This window comes from Rana temporaria, chromosome 3 (genome assembly GCF_905171775.1).
Source record: "Rana temporaria chromosome 3, aRanTem1.1, whole genome shotgun sequence".
Taxonomy (NCBI): Eukaryota; Metazoa; Chordata; class Amphibia; order Anura; family Ranidae; genus Rana; species Rana temporaria.
This window is the reverse complement of record NC_053491.1, coordinates 107,190,964-107,216,222: the sequence shown is the minus strand read 5'-3', so window position 1 is coordinate 107,216,222 and position 25,259 is coordinate 107,190,964. Positions and strand designations below refer to the sequence as shown.

Sequence of the window (25,259 nt, the reverse complement as noted above, 5' to 3'; positions counted from 1 at the left end):
ATCTCTGATTTGATGATAGGCCCGAGTGGGAAGACGTTCAGATCACTCCAGGTGGAGTATGGCTTGGAGGAGTCCGACTACTTTACTTTCCTAAGAATAAATCACTTTCTTCAGACTAGTCCGACTCTCTCGATCCAGCTCCCATGGAGAATTGCGCTGTATCTTACCAAGCAGTCTACCAATATTAGAGGTATATCCCTATTTTATAGTACTATGAACAACAAACTAGTATTTGTGAAATCCAACAATATAGTGGCATGGGAGAGGGATCTAGGAATAACATATTCCTCAGACCAATGGCAGCAAACTCTACGTACCACATATACCTCTACCAGGAGTATTAATCTCTGGGAACTCTACCAAAAGATATTACTGCGGTGGTACTTAACCCCGTTCAGAATCGCGAAGTTTAGCTCTCAGGTCTCCCCGCTTTGCTGGAGGGGATGTGGTCTTGTGGGAACTCTGTTCCATATAATATGGGAATGTCCTGCTATGCGTTCGGTATGGAGGGAGATCTCTGTCTTGATCGCCCAAGTGGTGAATGTAGGAGTACCTTTATCCCCGGGACTGGCGGTCCTCTCATTAGGAATGGACTCTATCCCGAAAAATAATAGAGCAGTTGTTTCCCATATCTTACTGGGCACTAGACTAGCTGTTGCTCGCCACTGGAGAGACCAAAAAGCTCCCACATTACAAGAGATAATTGCAATAATCAACACACACATTGAATACGAACGGATGTTCGCAGCTTCACAGGGTAGATTCCTTTCGGCCTGTGAACGATGGAGGTCGTGGACTGAGTGGTACAAAGGGCGGTATGGCCGTTGAGGCCCAATATTTAAAGTAAACTGAAGACATGATAAACTAAATATTTGTGGATCCAGGTTATATCTTTAATCACTTATGATCTGATTCTGTTCTCTTTTTCTTTTTTGTTTTGTTGTCTCCTTTCTCTTTTCTTTTATCTTTCTTTCCCCCTCCTTCCCTCCCATCTTCTCTAGCTAACAACTTCCTTCGTCTGTCCAATGGGTAGCCTTGGTACCTTCGAAAATGGTAGATGCTGGGAGCCCTCGGGCGTGCTGGTTCGGGGCTGGGCGGGATGGGGCGGGGGGGTCCTCTCCGGAAGAGCACAGTTTGATCCCATGGGGGTGCTGGGGGTGCCTCTCTCCGTCCTTTTCCGCTCGGCCCTGTGGCGGCATTGACTTGGGGGTATATTGGGCCCATATGAGGCATGTATGTGGCATTCTGGTGTCTTGTGATGTGGATACACCAGCGACCATGCACAGATGAGATGTTGAGGATTCCACCTCTTTTTCTCTTTTCTCTTGTTATCCTTATTCATTGTTTGATGTTGTTCACAGCATATGATGTTCAAAGTATGTATATCTGTGAAACTGTATAATTTCCAATAAAAACTTATTGAATGGAAAACAGTAAATCATATCGTTTTCATCAGACGAACCGATCATGTGTTCGCGGCATAAGAGTCCAATTTTATGTACTTTTTAAAGGATTAAGTTAATTTAAATACTACACTATTGGAAGCCTTTCACCTCCTTGCTTGATACCTGGGTACTGGCTGGAGTTTCTTGACCTCCCTCCCTCATCTTTACATTCAGGAAGGCGATCAGCAGAGGGATAGTGGTGAGAAAGATAGGACACTACAGTACAGGAGCACCAGTGGTATATAGCAGAGGAGAGTGGGGACAACTGATGTGCCTGATTTTATATCTCAGAGGTGAGCGTTCTGGGAGACCGGTGTAGGATTTACACTATGGTTCAATACTCCAATTGAGAACATACTATGGATGGGCAAAATATTACTTCATAGACTTTTGTAGTATCCGAGGATTGGATCCACCCATCGATTGTCATTGAACTATTTTTGCACACTTGCACATATGATTGCTTATTGCACTTATTTGCACATAGTCATCTTTGTTGGTTATATTTACCATATCCACTTTGATTTTCATTGGTTATTTGTGACTTAGTTTGTGTCACATTGCACTATATTACACTTTATTTGAGCATTTGCTGGATTCACCTTTTTTAGTAGGACTTTTTCTTCTTTAAGCACTTTATATATATTGCAGTTTGTATATTGTTTTTTAGCGCAAGATCACTTATATATTTCATATTTTGTATGTGTTCGTTGAACACTATTAGATTTAGCAGCTGATTAGTTCTTAGCTTTCAGACACTTTCATTTACTCACTAGTAGCGCGAAAGACTTACCGTATTTGGGCGTATAAGACGACCCCCCTAATTTTTCAGGAAAAAATTTGGTTTTGGGATATACTTGCCATATAAAAGACTACCCCCTTCCTTCTAGTCTTTCTGGAAGCTGAGGGGTAGCCAGAACAACCGCTAACAGAAACAGGCTTTTTTCAAATCTCACTGTGCCATTACATTACATGCCCCACTGTGCCATTACATTACATGCCCCACTGTGCCATTACATTACATGCCCCACTGTGCCATTACATGCCCCACAGTGCCATCACTTGCCCCCACAGTGCCATCACTTGCCCCCACAGTGCCATCACTTGCCCCCACAGTGCCCCACTCACATTTTGCAGCTTCTGGCTTCCAGGCCGGTGACAGTCTCCGTCTGCTGTGAGCGTCCATGATTTGAAAGCAGCGCCTTCTTCTCAGACTGTCCTGTGATAGGCGGAACACAAATTTTCCCAGCAGCGCCTCTGTTCTGTGTTCCGCCTATCACGGATGTCCTCTCGTGATAGGAGGAACACAGAACAGAGGCGCTGCTGTGAAAATTTGTGTTTTCCGCCTATCACAGGACAGTCTGAGAAGAAGGCGCGGCTTTCAAATCATGACTGTCACCAGCGTATAAGACGACCCCCGAGTTTGGATGCATTTTTTTGCATCCAAAGAGTCTTATACGCCGGAAAATACGGTATACATTTTTACGCTATCCCATAGGGATACATGTATACGTATTTCATCTGTAAACGGATGAATGAAATACGGACATACTGTCCGCATGTGTGAAAGGGGCCTAAACTGTACACACCTCTGCCTGCTCCAAAACTGACCCTAGTTATTCGACCACGCTTCTGCCTACTGCTTAAACCGTACATGCTCTGGAACTGACCCTGGACTGTTTAATGGCCACGTTTTTTTGCTTGCCTCTTGGACCAATTTTCTACCCTGCTACTGTAGTAGTGGGATTGATAACACAGGGGGTCTCATGTATAAAAGGCTTCAAAATAGTTTTTCTGGTTTTCTCATTCCAGGATTAGGGTCCTGAGACCAGAAGCTTCAAAGAGATTTGGGTAGGGGAAGTCTACCCCTGTCCCCATTCTTTCTTGACCGAGGCCCCAAGCCCGATATTTCTGCCTGTTGTCAACTTACTGCTATCACGCCTCAGCCTGCCACATGAACTGACCACACCTCTGCCTGCTACCTCTACTATGGAGCATGTTCCTGCCTACTGGGTTCTGAGGAAAGTTTGGAGTAAATTCTACTACCTGGACATACATTACAACCTTTCCCAAATTTTAGTTGGTGTATGTGAAAAAAACAGCATTGCTACATAAATTTTTATACTTTTTGTTAAAGCCAAGTTCTTGTAGCAAGAAGCCACTTTTATTACATTTGTGACAGCATCAGACTTGCAAAATGATTGCAGCAGCAGTGGATGAAAGCTCAGTTCCTGATACCGTAATGACAAGCGATCAAAACTGCCAAAATTCCAAGTGATAGGCATTTGATCGCCACCCTAATTTTGAAATCTGAAAATGAAATAGACAGGTGCAGAGAGCTATGGAGTCAATTACATGTAAACAAGTTTGTATTGCAAAAGCTTCTGGAAAACCTAATGTAAATAAGAAAACTGTGAAGTACATGGTTAGCAATACATTTGCTGGGTCAAACAGACAGCAGCAAAGAACTGTGGGGCAGAGGATAAAAAGCTAAACGAACTAGGCCAGAGCCTCTTTTTCCTTGCACCCCATCAGGAGAGCATCTGCATTCTCTATATGTGTGGAATTGCAGCCTACCAAGGGACGCACAGCCTGCAGCTCCAGCCCAGAGGGGCATATTGTTCATGCAGCTCCAGCCCAGAGGAACAGACTGTCCATGCTAAAGGAGGACACCCTGCAAGAGCTCAACGACTGAATGCCACTTCGACACCTGCATCTAAGATCGATCGCTCAGGGGAGGACCGCTGACTGTGTACAGGATTTGGTGAGGGGGCTTTGTCCAGGAACCTTTAATGCTTTTAATAGAATACCACATCCAAATTTTGTCCACAGAGCTCCTACATTGCCCGTGAAGATAATAAAATGCAAAGCTTTGCCTCCAGGACATTACAGCGGTTGCTCTTAAAGGGGACACACCATGGGTATTGATATTTCACTGGGTGTGTACTAGAGGTATCGTAGGCCAGCCTGGGGTTCCCCTCTAGCCACAGAATCCCACACACACCAAAAGTTATTGGGGAGTATATTTAAGCTGTACATATTGTTACCTATTGCTTTTGTTGTTTGTATAGTGTTCCTGAGTTATCTTTAAACCGTTTCAACCAAGTCCTGGGTACTTACACAGGTCCTGGCTGACTAACGTTAACCTGAATTTTACTTTTCTTCAAGTAAACTACAAGAAGAACTGTGTTGTGTATTCCTGCTGAGTTATTCCATTAATCGCATTGCTAGGTGTGCCAGAGGGGCTGGGACAGGTCATTGGGGTTGAAAGGCAGAGTAACGGACTGAACAAAAGCAACTCCCTCAAGGGTGTGCTACACAAGCATATATTCATAAAATGTATGTTTATGTAAATAAATATTAACTTAAGTACAGGAAAAAATGGATTGTCTTACCAATTCATGGCAGTACTGAAGCAGGATTGGTTATGCACCCTATTCCAAGAACCACCACCAATATAGAACATAAAAATACCCGCTTCACAAAAGCAACTTACTTGCAGCATTTTCATCACTGTGCTTTATTTACTTTTGTAAATTAAAATGAAAAAAGGAAAAAAGATTTTCAGCACAGATCAGGTGAAAATGTTTGAGATTTTTTTGAATGCAAACCTGAATTCACAAAAAATGTTCAAGGGGTCTGTGATACCGCCTTGGAATACCACTAGCTTCTGGCTGAAAGTTCTAAGTTTCAATTACTTGTCTAGTAAGTGAGAAAAAAAGAAGGCAATTCGATTGGTGATAAAATAGTGCTTTTTAAGGGTACAATAATGCTTCATGAGGAAACAATTAAGTGGTACTGCCATTTGTGAAGACTTTTTTTTTTTTTAAGTAAAAGCGTATTAAAGGTTTTCAGTACTAACCAAGTACATAAACGGGACAGGGAGTTCAAGCTCACCACATCTACTGGATAAATGAATACAGGATCACTGAGAGAAGACATTGTCAACCATGTTAATAGAAAAAGGGACATCTACTGTAAGTTGGTCCCAGCGGGATAAAGTACATAGAGTTGACCTGGGTATGTGCAGATGGGGGTATACATTCAAATTAACCTGTGCAATGTGAAAGTGGTCTGGTGGGGGATAAAAACAAACATAACAGATCAAAAGGAAGATTTGCTGGCAGATAGAACAGAGGGGGATAAAAGAGGAAGGTGGGGTAGCCACCGAGAGCAAGCCCCCAAGCCTAGTCCAAGGCAGAATAGTCAGCAATGTTACAAAAGGCTTTTGATATGATTTAGTTGATCCAGATACTCCAAGTGAATACACAAGTCAAATTTGTCATAAAGGGACTTAGTTACTCCATTTGCTGCAGATGGATTATTTTAATGATCCATTCTTTTAAAAGAGGGGGGGGGTGGAGGAGAGGCCTTTATTGGAGCATGAAATCGATCCTGGTTGCAGGGAGAGGAAGTCAATTTCCATTGTTTCTGAGACGCACAAGCTCCTCACCTGTTCATATTTAGTAAAGATTTGTCTCCATAAGAACGAGTTCAGAGGGCAGGACCACTAGATGTGTAGCATAGTACAGTTCTCTTTCATGCACCATCAAAAGTGAATAAGACATTTCAATAAAAAAAAATAATGGAACCGATGGATGATACAAACATATGCAGAATTAAAATAACCGCCCATCTTATTGATTTGTGCTCAACACTTCACCAGCCTCATAAATTAAGCTTTAATACTGCATATTTTATTCAGGTTATATACATATTTTATGAGAAAAGATAAGACACTTGCTATATACTGGACCTGAACAAATCTTCCTATCATATGGGCTTTGATTTACTATAGTGGAAACAAAATGAAATAAGCACTCTGTCCTTACAGAAATAGAACTGGGAATTTTAATGTACAATTGTCATTTTCATTAATATTAAAATTTTGTTGGCAGCAACAGCTATGACCTTTCCTGGATTTCTTTCTATCCTTGTGTCCCAGTTATGTATTACACTAATACTGCACCCAAAGTTAGCTTAACCACTTCCATACCAGGTACTTACGCAGCTTCCCGCCCAAGCCAATTTTCAGCTTTCAGCACTGTCGCACTTTGAATGGCAATTGCGCGGTCATGCTACACTGTACCCAAACAAAATTGGCTTCCTTTTTTCCCCACAAATAGAGCTTTCTTTTGGTGGTATTTGATCACCTCTGCGATTTTTTTTTTTTTGCGCAACTAAAAAAAGGCTGAAAATTTGGAAAAAAAATTACATTTTTATTTTTTTCTGTTAATTTTTTTGTATATAAGTTTTCTCTTTCAATTACAGGCACTGATATGGCGGCACTAATGGGCACCGATGAGATGGCACTGATGGACATCGATGAGGTGGCACTGATTGGCGGCGCTGGTATGCGGCACTGATGGGCACACATAGGCGGCACTGATGGGCACACATAGGCGGCACTGATGGGCACACATAGGCGGCACTGATGGGCACACATAGGCGGCACTGATGGGCACACATAGGCGGCACTGATGGGCACACATAGGCGGCACTGATGGGCACACATAGGCGGCACTGATGGGCACACATAGGCGGCACTGGGCACTCATAGGCGGCACAGATGGGCACTTATGGGCGGCACTGATGGATACTTATGGGTGGCACAGATGGGCACTGATAGGTGGGCACTGGATGGGCACTGATGGACACTGGGGTGGCGCTGATGGACACTGGGGTGGCGCTGATGGACACTGGGGTGGCGCTGATGGACACTGAGGTGGCAGCACTGATTTTTGACAGGTTGCCAGTCAATGCCCATTTGTGGGCACTGACTGGCATCTTTTTTCTAATGCTTTTTTTTTATATTTTTTTTATATTTTTTTTTTTTTTTTTTGCTGGCATTTTTTTTTTTTGCCCACCCTGGCGCTCCAGGGTGGGCATCCCTGGTGGTCCAGTGTGGCGATCCGAGGGGGGGCTGCGCTGATAAACAATCAGCGCGAACCCCCCCTGTCAGGAGAGCCGCCGATCGGCTATCCTCTACTCGCGTCTGTCAGACGCGAGTGAGGAAGAGCCATCGACGGCTCTTCCTTTTTACATCGTGATCAGCCGTGGTTGGACACGGCTGATCACGTGGTAAAGAGTCTCCGCCGGAGGCTCTTTACCGAGATCGGAGATGCAGGGTGTCAGACTGACACCCCGCATCACCGATCGCCGCGATGCGCGCCCCCACGGGCACGCGCGGCATGAAATCCTGCAGGACGTTCTAGAACGTCCTGTCAGGATTTCATAACCACTTCCCGGACGTAAATCGGCCATAGGCCAGGCGGGAAGTGGTTAAAGTACAGTTAAGTACAGGATGAATAGAATTTATGCGCCTATAAAATGGCATAGTAAGAAAATGGCACAGAAGAAAGTTTACTGATTGTCTTATAGCATTGCAGCGATGTGAAAAGAAAGGCAGAGAAACAATGCTAAAGGATTCAAGACACTTACCCGTTTCTACATCCTGTACATAGAAGTGTAGCACATCTGTAATCTCTGTTACTAAGACAGGCTTGTAATTGGCATTTCTTTCCTTTTCCTCCACCACAGCCACTACTTCTTCTACTGGTTGTTCATCAATCTTCGACCAGATCTGAAAAAAATAAATATAAAATTACCTATAAGATAAAACATGGTTAGTGTTGAACTCACTCACAAACTAATGTGAGAAGTAAAACGCATAGCTTGGTTGACTAAACTGACTTTCCTAATTGCATTTCATGGTCATACTGACACAAACAAGGTGCTGTGGGTAAACCATTCCCTTCACACGCCACATATACATCCCACTGTAGTACCCACAGATCTTAAGCCAACTCCAAAAGATCCTCCTATTTACCCTTTGCTTTGCCTCGCCAAGAACATTCTACTGGTCAGCGTAGCATGAACATCTCTGTGATAAAGGGATAAAGGCCTCTTATGGATGTGAAGAAGCAAGAGACTACTGGCTCCAGCCTTAAAAACTACTTTTACGTGACAGGAGTCATCCAAGATCAGTGGTTTACAATACAGAATTTATGTTCCTTAAAAGCTGGTCACAGTGATTTATTCCCAATACCACAGATTCTTCCCGCTGCTCATATTTCAAACTGATAAAATTTTATCTGATATTCTTCACCTTTCAAAAACTGTTATTAGCCATGTATTGTCTAATGATTAACCACTTGCCGCCCGCCAATGACAGATTGACGGCGGCAAAGTGGTTGCCTAATCCTGACTGGACGTCATATGACGTCCTCAGGATATTGAGCCGCTGCGCGCCCACGGGGGCGCGCATTACGGCGATCGTTGTTGCGGGGTGTCAGTCTGACACCCCGCAACACCGATCTAGGTAAAGTGTCTCTCACAGAGACACTTTACCACGTGATCAGCCGTGTCCAATCACGGCTGATCACGATTTAAACAGGAAGAGCCGTTGATGGCTCTTCCTCACTCGCGTCTGACAGACGCGAGTAGAAGAGAGCCGATCGGCGGCTCTCCTGACAGGGGGGTTCACGCTGTTTATCAGCGCAGCCCCCCCTCGGATGGCCACACTGGACCACCAGGGAATAAAAAAAAAAAAATGGGCAAAAAAGAAAAAAAAATGTAAAAAAAATATATAAAAAAAAAAAAAAGACAGACAAAAAAATACGCCAATCAGTGCCCACAAATGAGCACTGATTGGCAACATGGATCCATCAGTGCCACCCCACAGTGCCAATCCATGCCCACCTATCAGTGCCCATCTGTGCCACCCATAAGTACCCATCTGTGCCACCCATAAGTACCCGTCAGTGCCCCCATGAGTGCCCATCAGTGCCCCCATGAGTGCCCATCAGTGCCGCCCATGGCCGCCCATGGGTGCCCATCAGTGCCGCCTATGAGTGCCCATCAGTGCCGCCTATGAGTGCCCATCAGTGCCGCCTCATCAGTGCCCATCAGTGCCGCCTCATCAGTGCCCATCAGTGCCGCCTATGAGTGCCCATCAGTGCCACCTCATCGGTGCCCATCAGTGCCACCTCATCGGTGCCCATCAGTGCCACCTCATCGGTGCCCATCAGTGCCGCCATATCAGTGCCCTTAATTGAAAGAGAAAACTTACTTATTTACAAAAAAAATAACAGAAAAAAATAAAAACTATTTTTTTTCAAAATTTTCAGTATTTTTTAGTTGTTGCGCAAAAAAAATAAAAATCACAGAGGTGATCAAATACCACCAAAAGAAAGCTCTATTTGTGGGGAAAAAAGGACGCCAATTTTGTTTGGGTACAGTGTAGAATGACCGCGCAATTGTCATTCAAAGTGCGACATGGCTGAAAGCTGAAAATTGGCTTTTGGCGGGAAGGTGCGTAAGTGCCCTGTATGGAAGTGGTTAAGCTACAACACATGGATAAATAGTTCGGCCTCCATGTGGGAAATTCTCTTTTAGTATCCTCTATGTGTTACATAATTGGCATGTGTGCTGCCATGCCCAGTTTAAACAGACTAACGACAAGGTGAAAGCTTGAAGCCCAAATAAGGCTTTGAAAATCGTATGGTGTAACTTACAAATAATTAAAAAAAACGTTTTAAAACCAGTGCTAGCTTACGCTTCCCTATAAGCAATTCTACACATTCTCTGCAACAAGAAAATTGAATACTGGTCCTTAGTCATGAGGGGCAGAGCTTTTTTCTCAGAAAATAGGTGCAGGAACTCAACCACGACCCCGTTCAGATTTCACAAAACAGTAGGAGGGTCTTAAAGGGGCATTAAATACCAGGATTGCATTACATACAGAATGCAGAGTTCAGGTGGTTACACACAGAGTGCAGAGCTGTCACTTGTAAACACAGAGACCAGACTTCTGTGTTTACAAGTAATTGTGGTGAGCAGGCACCAAAGGGTCTGAGCCAGAGGTGGTGGAACTGAGTTCCCCCTGAAAAAAAGCCCTGATGAGGGGTATATTAAAAGGCCTGTTGGTATACTTGAGATACATGGTATATGGAAGCAGAGATGGAGTAGCTGTTCAGGAAGAAAATACACCAGGATGTGTATTAGCAAATAACTGGACATGAATGAAAATTACCGCATTGTAATTTCACCACAAAGCTAGTTTGCAGAAAAGGCATTGCCAGAGAATATTTAAACATGAGCTATGCTTTTTTTCACAGAAAACAAATTTATTACCATTTTGCTGCCTCATCATTTAGCTTACTGTAACTGATTTCCAAAAGTACTGCCTGATAAGTGTTATATTGTTATATATAACACATATTATACTATGGAAGCTGGTAATGGGAAGAATAAAGCAACAATAAGTTTATTAGCTGGAGCAATTTGGCAATTACATATTTAATCATATATAACCGACAAGTCTATTTAGAACTGTATAAGTGCAGTAGATGTATTTGCTGTGGAGTTCTATGGCATGCTATAGTCCCAGTTTAGGAAATATAAAGTGTCCATCAACAAGCATGTTGTCTGGTACAGCCTCTCCTTGTCAAAAGCGTCCTCTGTAACCTCAACAAAAATAACTTGAAAATGACACAGAGTCCCCAGCAGGTGGAGAGGAGGCAGAGTGATGGATGGGAACGGACAGAGATGCTAATTACTCTGGTGAAGCATTAGTGACTATGTACACCATCTCGCCACTAGAGGAGTGAGCCCAGATGCCAAGCATTATCTTCAGTGTTATTATCAGATAACAAGCAAAGTGGATATGCAGTAACACCATTGATTTAAATATAGTTTCTGCAGTACAATCTCTAGTGGATCATTCAATACATTATCCAGTTTAGCAACCCTCAATGCAGCAAAGAGCATATGTCAGCAAAATGTGTCAATATCCAAAGCAAGTCCCTTTATGGCCTATATTTATAGCATACAGCTAGGAAAGGGTTCAGAATAGAAACTGTTGAAATCCTTCTTTAGAAAATATTACAGAAACATGCGGCTAGGAGTTAAAACCATGACTTTATTTAAAATTCCACAGTTTGACCAACAATAGCAAACTACGTATGCAGTAGACATGTATGTATATTCCACAAATTGGGGCCACAGTAGTCTTGGCGTCGCATTTCTATGTATCACTTTCCTAAAGCAAAACAGCTAGATACATAGCTGAAATGCAAATGAAAGTGAAAAGATTAGTAGTCCAGAACCTTTGCAACGTCTGTCCAACAGCACATATAGGAAGGGGACACTTCTTTCTTAGTTGGTGTTCAAGAAAACGTAGCTGCCATCTCCCTGCCTGCTGACTGGATAATGAAGGAAGAGCAACACAATAATAAATCATCAACTCTGCTCAGTCTTCTTTCCTCTGTCAGCACATGTGCACGCAGCAGAGTCTGATTAGCTACAGTAGGTGAACGCGATATTGTGTCAATCTCGCTCCCTTTCTCGGCGAGATTGACCACCTACGAGCCCCATCGCGGGAGCCAGCGCCGAGCTGGCTTGCCGCGATGGAGACAGAGCCGTCATAGAAGCGACGGGAGATCCGACTTGGATTCCCGCCAATTCTAAATGTGTGCGGCGTTTGTTATGAATCCTGAGGGGGAAGTCCCAGCCGTTTTTTAAATAAAAATTCGGCATGGGTTCCCCCCTCAGGAGCATACCGGGCCCTTAGGTCTGTTATGGGTTGTAAGGAGAGCCCCCCTACGCCGAAAAAAAACGGCGTAGGGGGTCCCCCTACAATCCATACCAGACCCGTATCCAAAGCACGCTACCCGGCCGGCCAGGAAGGGAGTGGGGACGAGCGAGCGCCCCCCCCCCCTCCTGAGCCGTACCAGGCTGCATGCCCTCAACATGGGGGGGTTGGGTGCTCTGGGGCAGGGGGGCGCACTGCGGCCCCCCCACCTCAGAGCACCCTGTCCCCATGTTGATGAGGACAGGGCCCCTTCCCGACAACCCTGGCCGTTGGTTGTCGGGGTATGCGGGCGGGAGGCTTATCGGAATCTGGGAGCCCCCTTTAATAAGGGGGCCCCCAGATACCGGCCCCCCACCCTAAGTGAATGGATATGGGGTACATCGTACCCCTAACCATTCACCTGGAGGAAAAATGTCAAAGTTAATAAACACACCACACAAGGGTTTTTAAAATAATTTATTTTTCTGCTCCGGAGGCCCCCCCTGTTCTTTATTAGCTCTGTTTACCAGGGGGGGCTTCTTCTTTAACGTCTTCGGGTGGGTGGGGGCCGCCGTCTGGTTCTCTTCCACCGCCGGGGGGGTCGCTTTTAAAAAAGCCCCCACCCCCCGGCGGGTTTCCTCCGGCGTCTTCGGCGGGGGGGCTGCTTCTTCCGCTATCCTGACGGGTCTTCTCCGCTATCCGGGGGTCTCCTTCTATGTTCGCCGCTCTCCGCTGTTGACTCGGCGCACCCCGGTTCTTCCTCCAGCTGTCCGATGCCTTCTCCTTCAGCGCTGAACGTCTATCTTCTTCTTCCGTGCTGTGACGTGTTCTTCTTCTTCCGGGCTGTGACATCATCTTCTTCACTTCTCCAGATGTTGACACGCCGGCTCTTCTCGCTGAAATGGCAGGTGCGCTGCTTTCATCGGACCTATATAGGCCTCACAGTCCCATCATGCTCTGTACCTACCCATGTGATACCTACCCACGTGGGTAGGTATCACATGGGTAGGTACAGAGCATGATGGGACTGTGAGGCCTATATAGGTCCGATGAAAGCAGCGCACCTGCCATTTCAGCGAGAAGAGCCGGCGTGTCAACATCGGGAGAAGAGAAGAAGAGAAGACGTCACAGCACAGCGGCCTGAAGGGAGAAGTAGAAGTCGTCACAGAACAGCGGAAGAAGAGGAGAAGACGTCACAGAACAGCGGAAGAAGGAGAAGGCACCGGACAGCGGGAGGAAGAACCGGGGTGCGCCGAGTCAAGAGCGGAGAGCGGCGAACATAGAAGACCCCCCGGAGCGGAGAAGACGTCACAGAAGAGCGGTGAAGACCCCGGAGAGCAGGAGAAGACCCCCGGAAATCGGAAGAAGCAACTCCCCCTGGTAAAAGAGCTAAAGAAGACAGGGGGAGCCTCCGGAGCAGACTAACAAAATATTTTAATACCCTGTGTTTATTTGTGTTTTTACCACTTTTCCTCCAGGTGAATGGTTAGGGGTACGATGTACCCCATATCCATTCACTTAGGGTGGGGGGCCGGTATCTGGGGGCTCCCAGATTCCGATAAGCCTCCCGCCCGCATACCCCGACAACCAACGGCCAGGGTTGTCGGGAAGGGGCCCTGTCCTCATCAACATGGGGATATGGTGCTCTGGGGTGGGGGGGCCGCAGTGCGCCCCCCTGCCCCAGAGCACCCAACCCCCCCATGTTGAGGGCATGCAGCCTGGTACGGCACAGGAGGGGGGGGGCGCTCGCTCGTCCCCACTCCTTTCCTGACCGGCCGGGTAGCGTGCTTTGGATACGGGTCTGGTATAGATTGTAGGGGGACCCCCTACGCCGTTTTTTCGGCGTAGGGGGGCTCTCCTTACAACCCATAACAGACCTAAGAGCCCGGTATGCTCCTGAGGGGGGAACCCATGCCGAATTTTTATTTAAAATCCGGCGGGGACTTCCCCCTCAGGATTCATAACAAACGCCGCACACGTGTAGAATTGGCGGGAATCCAAGTCGGATCTCCCGTCGCTTCTATGACACGCATGTTGGAATGTGCTGTCACTATTCCAGTGAGTGCGAGATGTCGGCGAGATCTCGGCACCATGTCGCCGAGAATCAGCGCGATGCTGTCATGCTAAAAACACAATATCACAAACACCTACTGTAGATTCCTGTTGTCCTCTCCTTGCAGTTCAAGCACTGCTATGTAGAGAAGAAAAACAGGGCAATATGAAGGCAGATTCAGGCATTTATGGTAGCTGAATCTAAAAATGCATTTATTTTTTAAAAAATCTGCAAGGGTACTAAAAAAAATAAAAAATAAAAAGTATGAAAACATATCAAATCAGACATGGGCAGAAACATGAAAACATAAGATGATATGGAGAGTGCCACTGCTGACAATCTCATGAAAATACTAGTTGTCTGTCAGTCACACTGATCCAGACTTCAGCATATTTCCAAGCCAGAGCAAGCACAAAGCAGATGAAATCAGAACTTCTGATCTGCATACTTGTTCAGGGTCAGTGATTCAGATGAAAAAAAAAAACCTCAATAGCTGCCTACATATTTTTCTCAAATAGGGCTTTCTGGAGTTTATTCAAATTAACTTTTTGGCATGGATTAAATGTAATTTCTGCATATGGCGACAGTATAATATATAAAAGTAGAAAATCAGATTAGCTAGATCAAGATTCAAACCCATACCATGCAAGGAATGATGCCCCCTTTTTCATATACACTGACAGAGCTTTAGATATGAAGCAAATCCAAGTGGAATTATGAAATCAGAATTTGACCAGGAGTACCTGGGTTTGCCTTTGCATAAGCTGCTATGCTTTTAACCCTCTTTGGGTCATGGAGTTTGCTTGCACACACTAGAAAAAAAAAAAAAGAAGTGTTTTGTTTACCACTTTTTCTTTATACAGTGGAACCTTGGATTACGAGCATAATCAGTTCCAGGAGATGGCTGTAATCCAAAGCACTCGCATATCAAAGCGAGTTTCCCCATAGAAGTCAATGGAAACAAAGAACAAAGATAATTCGTTCCACATTGACTTCTGGCCACATGCGGTATTGCATGCAATAGAGATGGGGGGGGGGTGGCAACGGAGAGTTTTGGAAATACTCGGGGACAGCTCTGCTGAACTCTGAAACCCCGGAAAGGCTCGGAAATGGAGTGTTTCCAAACGGCTCCGAATGTCACCGGCGCCCCCGCACCTCTGGCCAAATGCGGTACTGCACACCCCATTGGCTTGAATCCTGATCGTTTTGTGAGACAAACACTCGCAATGAGAGTCAGGATTTAAAAAAAAAAGTTGCTGGTCTTTCAAATCGATCGTTAACCGCGCAACTTGTTAACTGCGCAACTCATTAACCAAGGTTCCACTGTACATGGTTTTGATGGGAGAGGCATGTTAATATTTGTTATTCTCATATGCCTCTCCCCTATACGTGTTCCTGCAGTTGTCTTTGTGTCACACTTATTGTATGACTGTATAAAATTCTAGATAAAAGTATTAGAAAAATAAGTTTGCCATCATCGAATACATCATTTCTGGTTTAAACCCTATGAATATCAGCCTTAATTATCAATTGTTCATACAACATTTTAACGTATCAAACATTTTTCAAAGAACTGTGGCTTAAAAACAAAACAATCGCCAACAGATTCCCTCATCCACACACCACGAGTGAAGTGCATGGAGGAATCCTTCCTGCTGTGCCATTGTTTTCTGTGATAGCGGGACTCCTCTGCTGAAGGGATACATTTATGCTATAACTGCTGATCAAAGAATGTTTTCCAGCATGGTCAAATTCTGTCAAACAGGGAATGCCATGCACAGATCAAAACTCATCTGGTCCCTGCTGAACCTAGAAAATTTAAATCCTTCTGTACCCACTCTTATATTACTTAAGGCTCCTAAAGGATTATCACTGTTTTTCATAAACCATGTCCTAGACCCTCTTTAGAATTCCACTGCACCTCTACACAACAAATATTGGTGCTTCAGACCAATTCACATACCTGTCAGGAACAGGTACATTAATTTGTCCCAGTAGGTGGGCACTAAAGCCAGAGCACCCATACTGAACACACCTAGTGCAGCTCATTAACATGAAGCTTATTGTTTAAACGGGGGCATGGCCGATCAGGACAGCTCCCTTGGGATTGACAACAGAAAGCAGTGGATGGATTCTAGAGCAACTATTTGATTCATTCTAACAGCGGTTATGGCATCCACCCACTGCCTTCTGCAATCACACAGGAGGCGAACCTAAATCTCCACCCGATGCAGCCCAGCGCCATTAGTTAGCAGGGTGCTAGTGATCTGTATCCTAGCAACCAATGAGGCAAATACACTTGAGACTGGGTTCACATATATGCAAATTCGCATGACAGGTGAGTGTGACCATTTCTCAATGGAGCCGGTTCACACAGGTCCAAGGGCGAGGCCACAGTCTGGAGAGTAGAAGGCTAGTCAATATACCAATCGCAACACCCTCCTGGAGAAACGGCCCATAAATACAAAATGGGTGCTGAAGCGATCACCAGCTGGGCACTGGAACAATCAACCACATGAACATATTCTCCAGCACACCATGGATCGTATATGACGTCCAAAAGTTTTAATGCAAAGAAAGCATCACAAGAAGTGCAACGTTTCGAGGCCAAGCAGGACCTCTTCGTCAGGCAAGTGATATCTGACGAAGAGATCCTGTGTGGCCTCGAAACGTTGCACTTCTTGAGATGCTTTGTTTGCATTAAAACTTTCGAACGTCATATACGATCCATGGTGTGCTGGCGAATATGTTCATGTGGAGAGTAGAAGGGTTCTGTGCATCTTTGGGTCTGGTTCAGGTGCGAAGAAAACTAAAGAGGTGCAATCAGTGCAAAAAATCTAGATCATAAATTAATAGTTAATGGATATTTCAGAATGAATTACTTCATATGGGTGAAAAAATATTTTTGAAAAATATTATGTAAAATATTATTTGTGGTGAAAAAAAAACCCTGGTTAAAAATTCCCATAGTGTCTCCAGACATTTTAGACAATGCCATGATAGAAATCCAAGATGTTTAAAATGTTGGGGCCTGGAGAGAGTCGACAGACTTTGGAGGGGGGGGGGAATTACATCCGACACATTAGCCAAAGAGAATCCTTCTGGATCTAAGGTTGTCACCCCGGAAGGACTTAACGTCCACTTTGATAAAATAATATCATCCTTTTCAACACCATCATGGCTATAACATTTTTAACCCCTTTTTTTGAATTGTGTGTATATTGGTAGGATTGTATACATTGTATCTATAGGGATTTAGTACATTTTAAAATAATGTTTAGCTGTAATATTTGTGAGAGCTTTGGGATGGCACCGAGCGATTTTTTCCAATCTGATTTTTATTATTGTGCTAAAGATATGTATTATTCTTTCCGGCCACAAGATGGCGAAAGTTTTCTTTCAAGTTCCTAATGCCGTTTGTCGACCTTTCCTATGAACAATAAAGCTATTTTTTGATAGCACGTGACGCAGGACGTGCCGCGCCGTGTGATCACGTCATGTTTGAGGAAGGTTGCCATGACTACGGCTGTATATTTTAAGCCGAGTGTGTGACGTGACAGACTCCACCCTGCTGAGGAAGTTGTGAAACGCAACGCGTCCGGGGGATAGGAGTCTGTACCACACGTCGCTCGCTGCCATCCTGAGAACTCCCTGAGGACCATATTCTGTTACATGCCTATTGTTATCGGCTAAAGTGTGAGTAGCCTGTGTATATTGCTTTTATTTAAATTAAACACGTGAACCCAGCGGAAGCTCTTAGATATTGTTTTTTTTCTCTACATGCTCCGGTCCTTGATCTTGGCTGTTTACATGAGGAACTGAATCACCATTTTTGCTCCCTGGTCTCCAGATTACTGGTTATTTGACCATCTGGTGAAACAGTGGTCTATTGCTGAGGTGAGAGTACCCATCTTTACTGGTGGAGGGATCACATACTAAGTACGGGTGTGTTTACTGTCACTTGGTGAAGATTCCCAAGAATTGGATCCTTGGATTTCAATTGCTTTTTGGACTTTACTGTTTTATTATTTTTCACTTTAAACATTATTGGTTTGCGCTGCACTGTTTTCTATATATTGTATCTTCCCAGATGCGAAGGCTAAAATTCCGGCCCAATTCGCACCTGAACCAGTGGACAGGGACGCACCAGACCCAATGCTATGAACCGTGGCTGCACATATGTAAACACAAGATACCCCCCTTCCCCCGAACCTCTGGCCTGCCTGTATGCCAAAATTTGGTTTACTATTAATTACCTCCAGATTTTTTACCTACTAACTGGCAGTGATTATTTTTGAATTTGTTGCAGCCACAGCAACACATTGTAAAAATAATGCAGAGAAGAATGTTACTACAACTGTGACAAGTCTTTCATGAATTGGGAGCAGGACTTTTTAAAAGCCAATACTGGCAGTAAAGTTTTGCAAATACTTTATTGAATTCCCACACTATAGATTTTTGGAAAGCGGGCAGCATGTAGATTAAAAAAGGGTACTTGCAAATCTTAACATTTTGGCACAACTGCTTAAAGAAATAAAACATTACATTTTCTACACAAAAACTACACCATCTCATCTTTTATAAAAAAATAATAATGGGGATTTCGTGAAGTAAAGATACCAAGCACATCAAGTCTGAACATTGCATGGTGTCTGTGATATGGTCAGTGCCGGGACAAGGTTATCAAGCGCCCAGGGCGAAGATGGCAAACTGTGAATCCCCCCCATTGGAGGGGGGCAGGATGGAGCTAATCGCAAAATGTATGTCTTGTTTTTGGTATGCACTGAAATGGTACAAATTGTTGTGGTACACTGCAGCAAACTGAAGAGATTAAAACTGAAACACGAATTGTTGTACCGGTACGGCGCTTTGTGTAATAGATACAATGGGCGTACAACGCCAGAGCCGATGAGTGTGGCCACGATGTCCACCAGCCACCCGCGATCGCTCCACAGAGGCAGAATGGGGATCTGCCAGTGTAAACAAAGCAGATCCCTGTTCTGTCAGGGGAGTACAGAGATCTCGCCTGTGCCTATTGATCAGGAACAGAGATCTCTCTCTGTACTCCCAGTCAGTCCACTCGCCGCCCCCCCCAGTTAGAAACACCTTCCTAGGACACACATAACCCCTTGATCACCCCCTAGTCAGTGCCTTTTTATAGCACTGATCGCTGTATAAACATCAATAGTCCCGAAAAAGTGTCAAAAGTGTCCGATCTGTCCGCCGCAATTTGGCAGTCCCACTAAAAAATAAAAATAAAATCACTGCCATTACTAGTAAAAGAAAAACCGCAGAGGTGATCAAATACCACCAAAAGAAAGTTATATTTGTGGGGGGGGGGGGGGGGGGAAGACATCAATTTTGTTTGGGTACGTTGCACGATCGCGCATTTGTCAGTTAAAACGTTGCAGTGCCGTATCGCAAAAAATGGCCTTTGTCATTAAGGAGGCAAATCCTTTTGAGGCTGAAGTGGAGAAAAAAAATGTCCCCGTGTCGGTGGTGTTATTAAAAATGAAAAAATGTCCCTATGTCAGTGGGGTTATTGAAAGAAAAAATATCCCATGGTGTTGCCAAGAGAAAAAATGCTGCTCCATCACTAGTGTCAGTCTGGGGAGGATGGTTGGTGGGATGAAATTGTGCTGAAAGGGCCTATGCATGGGTCTTCAAACTACGGCCCTCCAGTTGTTTAGCAACTACAATTCCCATCATGCCTAGTCATGTCTGTGAATGTCAGTGTGTTACAATGCCTCATGGGATGTGTAGTTCTACAACAGCTGGAGGGCCGTAGTTTGAGGATCCCTGGCCTATAGAGATGTGTGGCTATAATTGCTGCTGCTCAGAAAATAGATATGTGGAATACGACTTTTTAGAGGGTGTTTGACAGGTGTTGAAGAGGCGACATGTCACCTTCTCCCTGCTCGTTTTAACTCACTGACCCACTGCAGAGGTGTGCATCGCATACAGTTGCAGAGTAACCTGTTTCATAAAAATTTTGACCTGGACGCAAAGCATTGTGGTCATGACGTGTAAAGAACAGCTGCATCTCCTAGTTCAGGTTGGTGATTTGGGGATGGTAAAAACTTGGCTCCACAATTTACTTTTAGTACCCTTGACCCACCCATGTGAACAAACCCAACAAGGGCGGGTGGGGTGTTAAAAAGGTAAACAGGTGACCAAGATCTCCTTTTACTGCCTATTAGCTGCTCACACCTCGAGCCCAAACAATGTGCCAAGGCAGTCATATAGGGGTAATACACATGTGCAGCAAAAATTACAATGTTGTATCTTTTGTCATGTTTGACAGGTCGATATTCTGCTGAACATAATCCATGCAAGCGAATGGGGGGCTGAGCTACCAACCCTCTGCAACCCCATGCAATGCATGTGGTTTGGGCAAGTGGTGCAGGATTTTAGGGGGTTACAATAATTGGTGAAGAGGTAATAAAATGCCTTCTGTCTAAGGATCTCTGAAAAACAATCCAATACAAATCCCTATTCAAAGGGCCATTGAAATTGTAAACTTGCCCTAAAGCTTGGGATATGCTGCAATAAATCAGGCTGAGCTGTGCAGAACACATTCTGTTATCACGTGAGGGGATAAGATAAAGCACTTTATTTCCCTGCATTTGTTTTTGGCTTCTGTACAAAGAGTGTGCCCCCTGTCTGTATACAGAGACACTGTATCCAGGGCAGGCGCCCCATCTGCCCATGCCTTGCATATGGTTATACATATACAGTACATAATTATTCATTTGTGATGTCCAAAAAAATATTAACAGCTAACCATAAACAATGGTCCTTAGAATTTTTCTCACTTAACCGTGCACTGCAAAACCCCAAATGTCATGAAAAAGCTGTTTACATGGCAAGTGGGATGGCGGTGCACATGCTTTTACAAATGTGCATCAGTGGTGCAACAGAGGGAAATGAGAAAGTTGGAGGGGGATGTGCTGGTGGTTTTATAGTATTGTGAGGTAACAGGTTCTTTATATGGCAACATTAGGGGTCTATTAATCCCGACTGTCTCTCTTTCACTGTTACTAGAGCCGACAACCCCCAATCAGAAAACTTTACAGCCCAGATCTCTTCTGCATTAACCACTTCAGCTATGGAAGATTCTACCCCCATTCATGACCAGGCCATTTCTTGCTATTTACCACTGCGCTACTTTAACTGGTAATTGCGCAGTTATGCAACGCTGTACCCAAACAAAATGTATATCTTTTTCACACAAATGGAGCTTTCTTTTGGTGGTAATTGATCACCACTGGTTTTTTTTTCTTTGTGATATAAACGAAAAAGGAGAACAAAAATTTAGGAAAAAAAAAAATATATATATAAATTTTATATATATACACACTTTTTTTTACTTTCTGCTACAAAACATATCCAATAAAAAAAAAATCTAAATGTCTTGATAGATTTTGGCCAAAACGTATTCTTTCTATGTGTCTGAAAAAAAATGTTTTCAATAAATGTATATTTATTGGTTTGCATTAAAGTTATAGCGCCTACAAACTATAGCATTTCTATTCAATGAATAATTAGAAATTCTACTGGAATTTCTATTAATACTAATGGCAGTGATCAGCGTCTTATAATGGGGCTGTGATAGTGCAGAGGGCAGTCTGACACCGACACTGGGGGGGTAACAGCCACTGACATCAGTGACATTACAGTGATAATACTATACACTGTCATTGTACTAATGGTTGGGAATGGGTTAACATCTAGGGTGATCAAGGGGTTTAATATAACTGTGTAAAATTTGCAAAGTGTGCTGTTTTTACCAATCGCTCTCTTCGTTTCTCATCTCCGCTTTGCTGGGATGAAAAACAGATCATTCCCTTTGTACAGAGCTGTGTGTTAACACAGAGCTCTGGGCTGTGATTGTACACAGCCAATCAGCAGATCCCAGCCATGAATCATTGGCTGGGACTTGTTCACAGGCTCCTGCTTTGTACAATCATAGTGGTTGCCGGTGCCACGCCCTAAGCCCAGAAGGCGGCAGGGAGGTACTGGTACGTCGCTTTGCCTGTGTGGGCTGCCCACCTGCAGTACATTGCAGGCGGGCCATCCGGAAGCCGTTAAGGGCAGACCACTACATGAACTTGTTTTAAACCTGGGGTCTCCAAACTGTGGCCCTCTAGTTGTTCAGAAACTACAATTCCCATCATGTCTATGAATGTCAGAGTTTTACAATGCCTCATGGGACGTGTAGTTCCGCAACAGCTGGAGGGCCGGAGTTTGGAGGTCCCTGTAAAACCTTGTTGTGTCATTTGCAGTAAAGGGGCTAAACACTGTGTTTTACAGACTGCATTGAATCAGTGAATATTTTTCGTTTATTAAAGTAGATTAGAAATTAACAAGTAAAGAGTCGTTATCTTATATGGAACAAACAGAAATGGTAATTGTGTCAAAGTACCCTGTAAGCCTTGCCTTCCAGGAATTCCTCCAGAAAAATAGCAGTGCAATTCCCGTGCTAGCACCCCCGTGAGCCTTAGACTTGTATATCTGCAGTGTAATTTTTAGGGTTGTCCAGATACCGATACCAGTATCGGTATCGGGACCGATACAGAGTATTTGCGGGAGTACTCGTACTCGCGCAAATACCCCCGATACCTAAATAGAATACTTCCCCCCCCTTCCCCCCCCCCCCCCGCCGCTGCATCGAGGGACATGGCTAGAGGGACATTGCTGCATATGTGAGGGACATGGCTAGAGGGACATTGCTGCATATGTGAGGGACATGGCTGCATATGTGAGGGACATGGCTAGAGGGACATGGCTGCATATGTGAGGGACATGGCTAGAGGGACATTGCTGCATATGTGAGGGACATGGCTAGAGGGACATGGCTAGAGGGACATGGCTGCATATGTGAGGGACATGGCTAGAGTGACATGGCTGCATATGTGGGGGACATGGCTGCATTTGGGGACACATTTAAAAAAAGTATCGGTATTCGGTATCGGCGACTACTTGAAAAAAAGTATCGGTACTTGTTTTCGGTCCTAAAAAAGTGGTATCGGGACAACCCTAGTAATTTTGAAAGTTATCCATACACCTTTAGATTTGTGGTTTTATAGCCCCATAAGCTTTACAAGAGATCAATTTATTTTTTAGCCACAGAAAACAGCCTGCATGAAGGAATCACTCCTGTCAGCTATTGTATTCACCAGTTGATAAGTACCCGAACAGTGAGTGCATCCAAGTGGATCCAGTCACTGTTCAGGTGATGATTTTTAAATAAATTTTTGTCAAGCTGGGTGGTGTCAACATGGTCACCCACATCTTGAATTCTAGTCGATTCAGCAGGAATAAGATGACATTTTATCTGTGTCTGGCCAGCTTTAGGCTTTGACGGCTATTCTCAGGAGTCTCACTACTCTGCTGCTACTGTCCTTGCTGACGAAAACTATATCCATTGACTTTCGATAAAAGGATTTCTTTGCATTAGCCATTACGTGGCTCTATGCTTTCTGCACCTCTCCTGCTGCTTCTTGAATACTCTCTCAGTGGTCATCAGATTGCCAGTCATCAAGGGGAACCTCTGACATGAGAAGCAAAGCCATGTCTCTACAAGGATGGCTGCCTCCACAGATACAGTCACAAGGCATAGTAATAGAAAAAAGATCAGCTGCAGGGAGACCCACAGGTAATACTGGTGACTGGTCCTTTGCCTTCTACCGGGTGAATTTTAGGACAGTTTCCACTATCCAGGTGCTCTTTAAACTACTAGTTTGTTTTTGAATGGAAATAGAAGCACAAGAAACAATACAATCTCCAAACAAATAATATTTCATCATGTAATAAAACTACTCTAAACTGGAGTGGGAGGTTTTTAGGTCTTTTAAAGGACGGTTACAACAGTGATTCTCATACATTATATAATGCAGTAGGCTGGAATGAGACAAGTGATACAGCATTCCATCGTGCTCGCCAGGGTGATTAATTGAGGCTTTGTTAAACTCTGTATAATGTTTTTTCCTATGCAAGTGTTAGCCTGGTTTATGGTGGTATATGTTACTACACTATGGGCAACACGCTTTCAACTTTTACTTCACGTTATTGAATATTTTAACTTTTTTCTGAATATACAGTACAGACACTTAATTGTGTGGTAGACTTTGATAAATTCATTTGATAAATTTTAATGTATATTTCTGCATGATCATGTAATTGCTGTTTTTTAAACTGTATTCATTTACATAGATTTTTTTATTTTATTTATTCACATTTTAATTGATATTTATTCCTTCGTGCATTAGGTGACAGTGCTACTAAATGTTGTAGTTATTTTTATTGAAGTGCTACTGGAATCTAGAAAACAGCAGGCTGTGAAATGTGTCTCCTCCCTGACTGATACGATTGGTTAGAAATTACAACAAATATTGTGACAGTTAAAAACTATTCACATAACATATGTCACCTTTGTATTAGTTGCTTGACTAGCTTCCACTTTAAATGAAATCGCGCTCTTAATAGTAACACTATTTAAACATCACTATATCTTTATATAATGAGTACCACCGTTTTCTTTTTAATTTAGTCAATGACAAGATTCATGACTCTTTCATGTTACTTTATGCCCATAAATTGTTAAGTATATACTTACTGCAAATGTCAACGGATGTCATTCACACTATTAGGTAGTCATTTTCCACAAGAAACCATATACACAACAGTCTGTTACAGAGCAGAACTATAGTCATACCATTAAATGGATAGTTTCACATGCAGGTGACTAATGAAGAGCCCCTGAATTCTTTCAAGCTCTTGTCTTGGTACCTAAGCATCTGTGTTATGAGCCGTTTCTTTGCTAATATACATGGCTAAGGGCCTGCTTGCAATACATTTATGCTTAGCTTTGCTCTATTAAAAAAATTAGCCTGGTTGTTGTGGTAAACAGTATGCACTTTGGCAGGTTTGGGGTGAAATTGTGGTCAGATACAGGATACCGTTTATTCAACATAATTTTTATATTATTCCCTATAAAGCTCATATGCAAGAGCTGTACAATAGCGTTAAATTGCAGACATGTACTCTCTTCTACAACAGTAAAGGACCCAGCTTATGAAAGCAAAATCTAGTGGATTGTGGCTTTAATGGAAAATAAAGTGGAGGTTTCTGGCTGGGTAATGTCTCTACGTACTTTGCTCATAGAACATACGGCTATTACACACAG

At 43.8% G+C, this 25,259-nt stretch overlaps 1 protein-coding gene across 1 annotated transcript in view; it reads right to left on the bottom strand.

Annotated features, from left to right (window-relative positions):
• SND1 (staphylococcal nuclease and tudor domain containing 1) overlaps positions 1–25,259 on the bottom strand; it is a 701,900-nt gene that overhangs the window by 91,037 nt on the left and 585,604 nt on the right. The window contains exon 18 of the mRNA XM_040343211.1: positions 7,887–8,028. Within this exon, the coding sequence (XP_040199145.1) occupies positions 7,887–8,028 (142 nt within the window). The remainder of the gene's footprint in view (positions 1–7,886; positions 8,029–25,259) is intronic.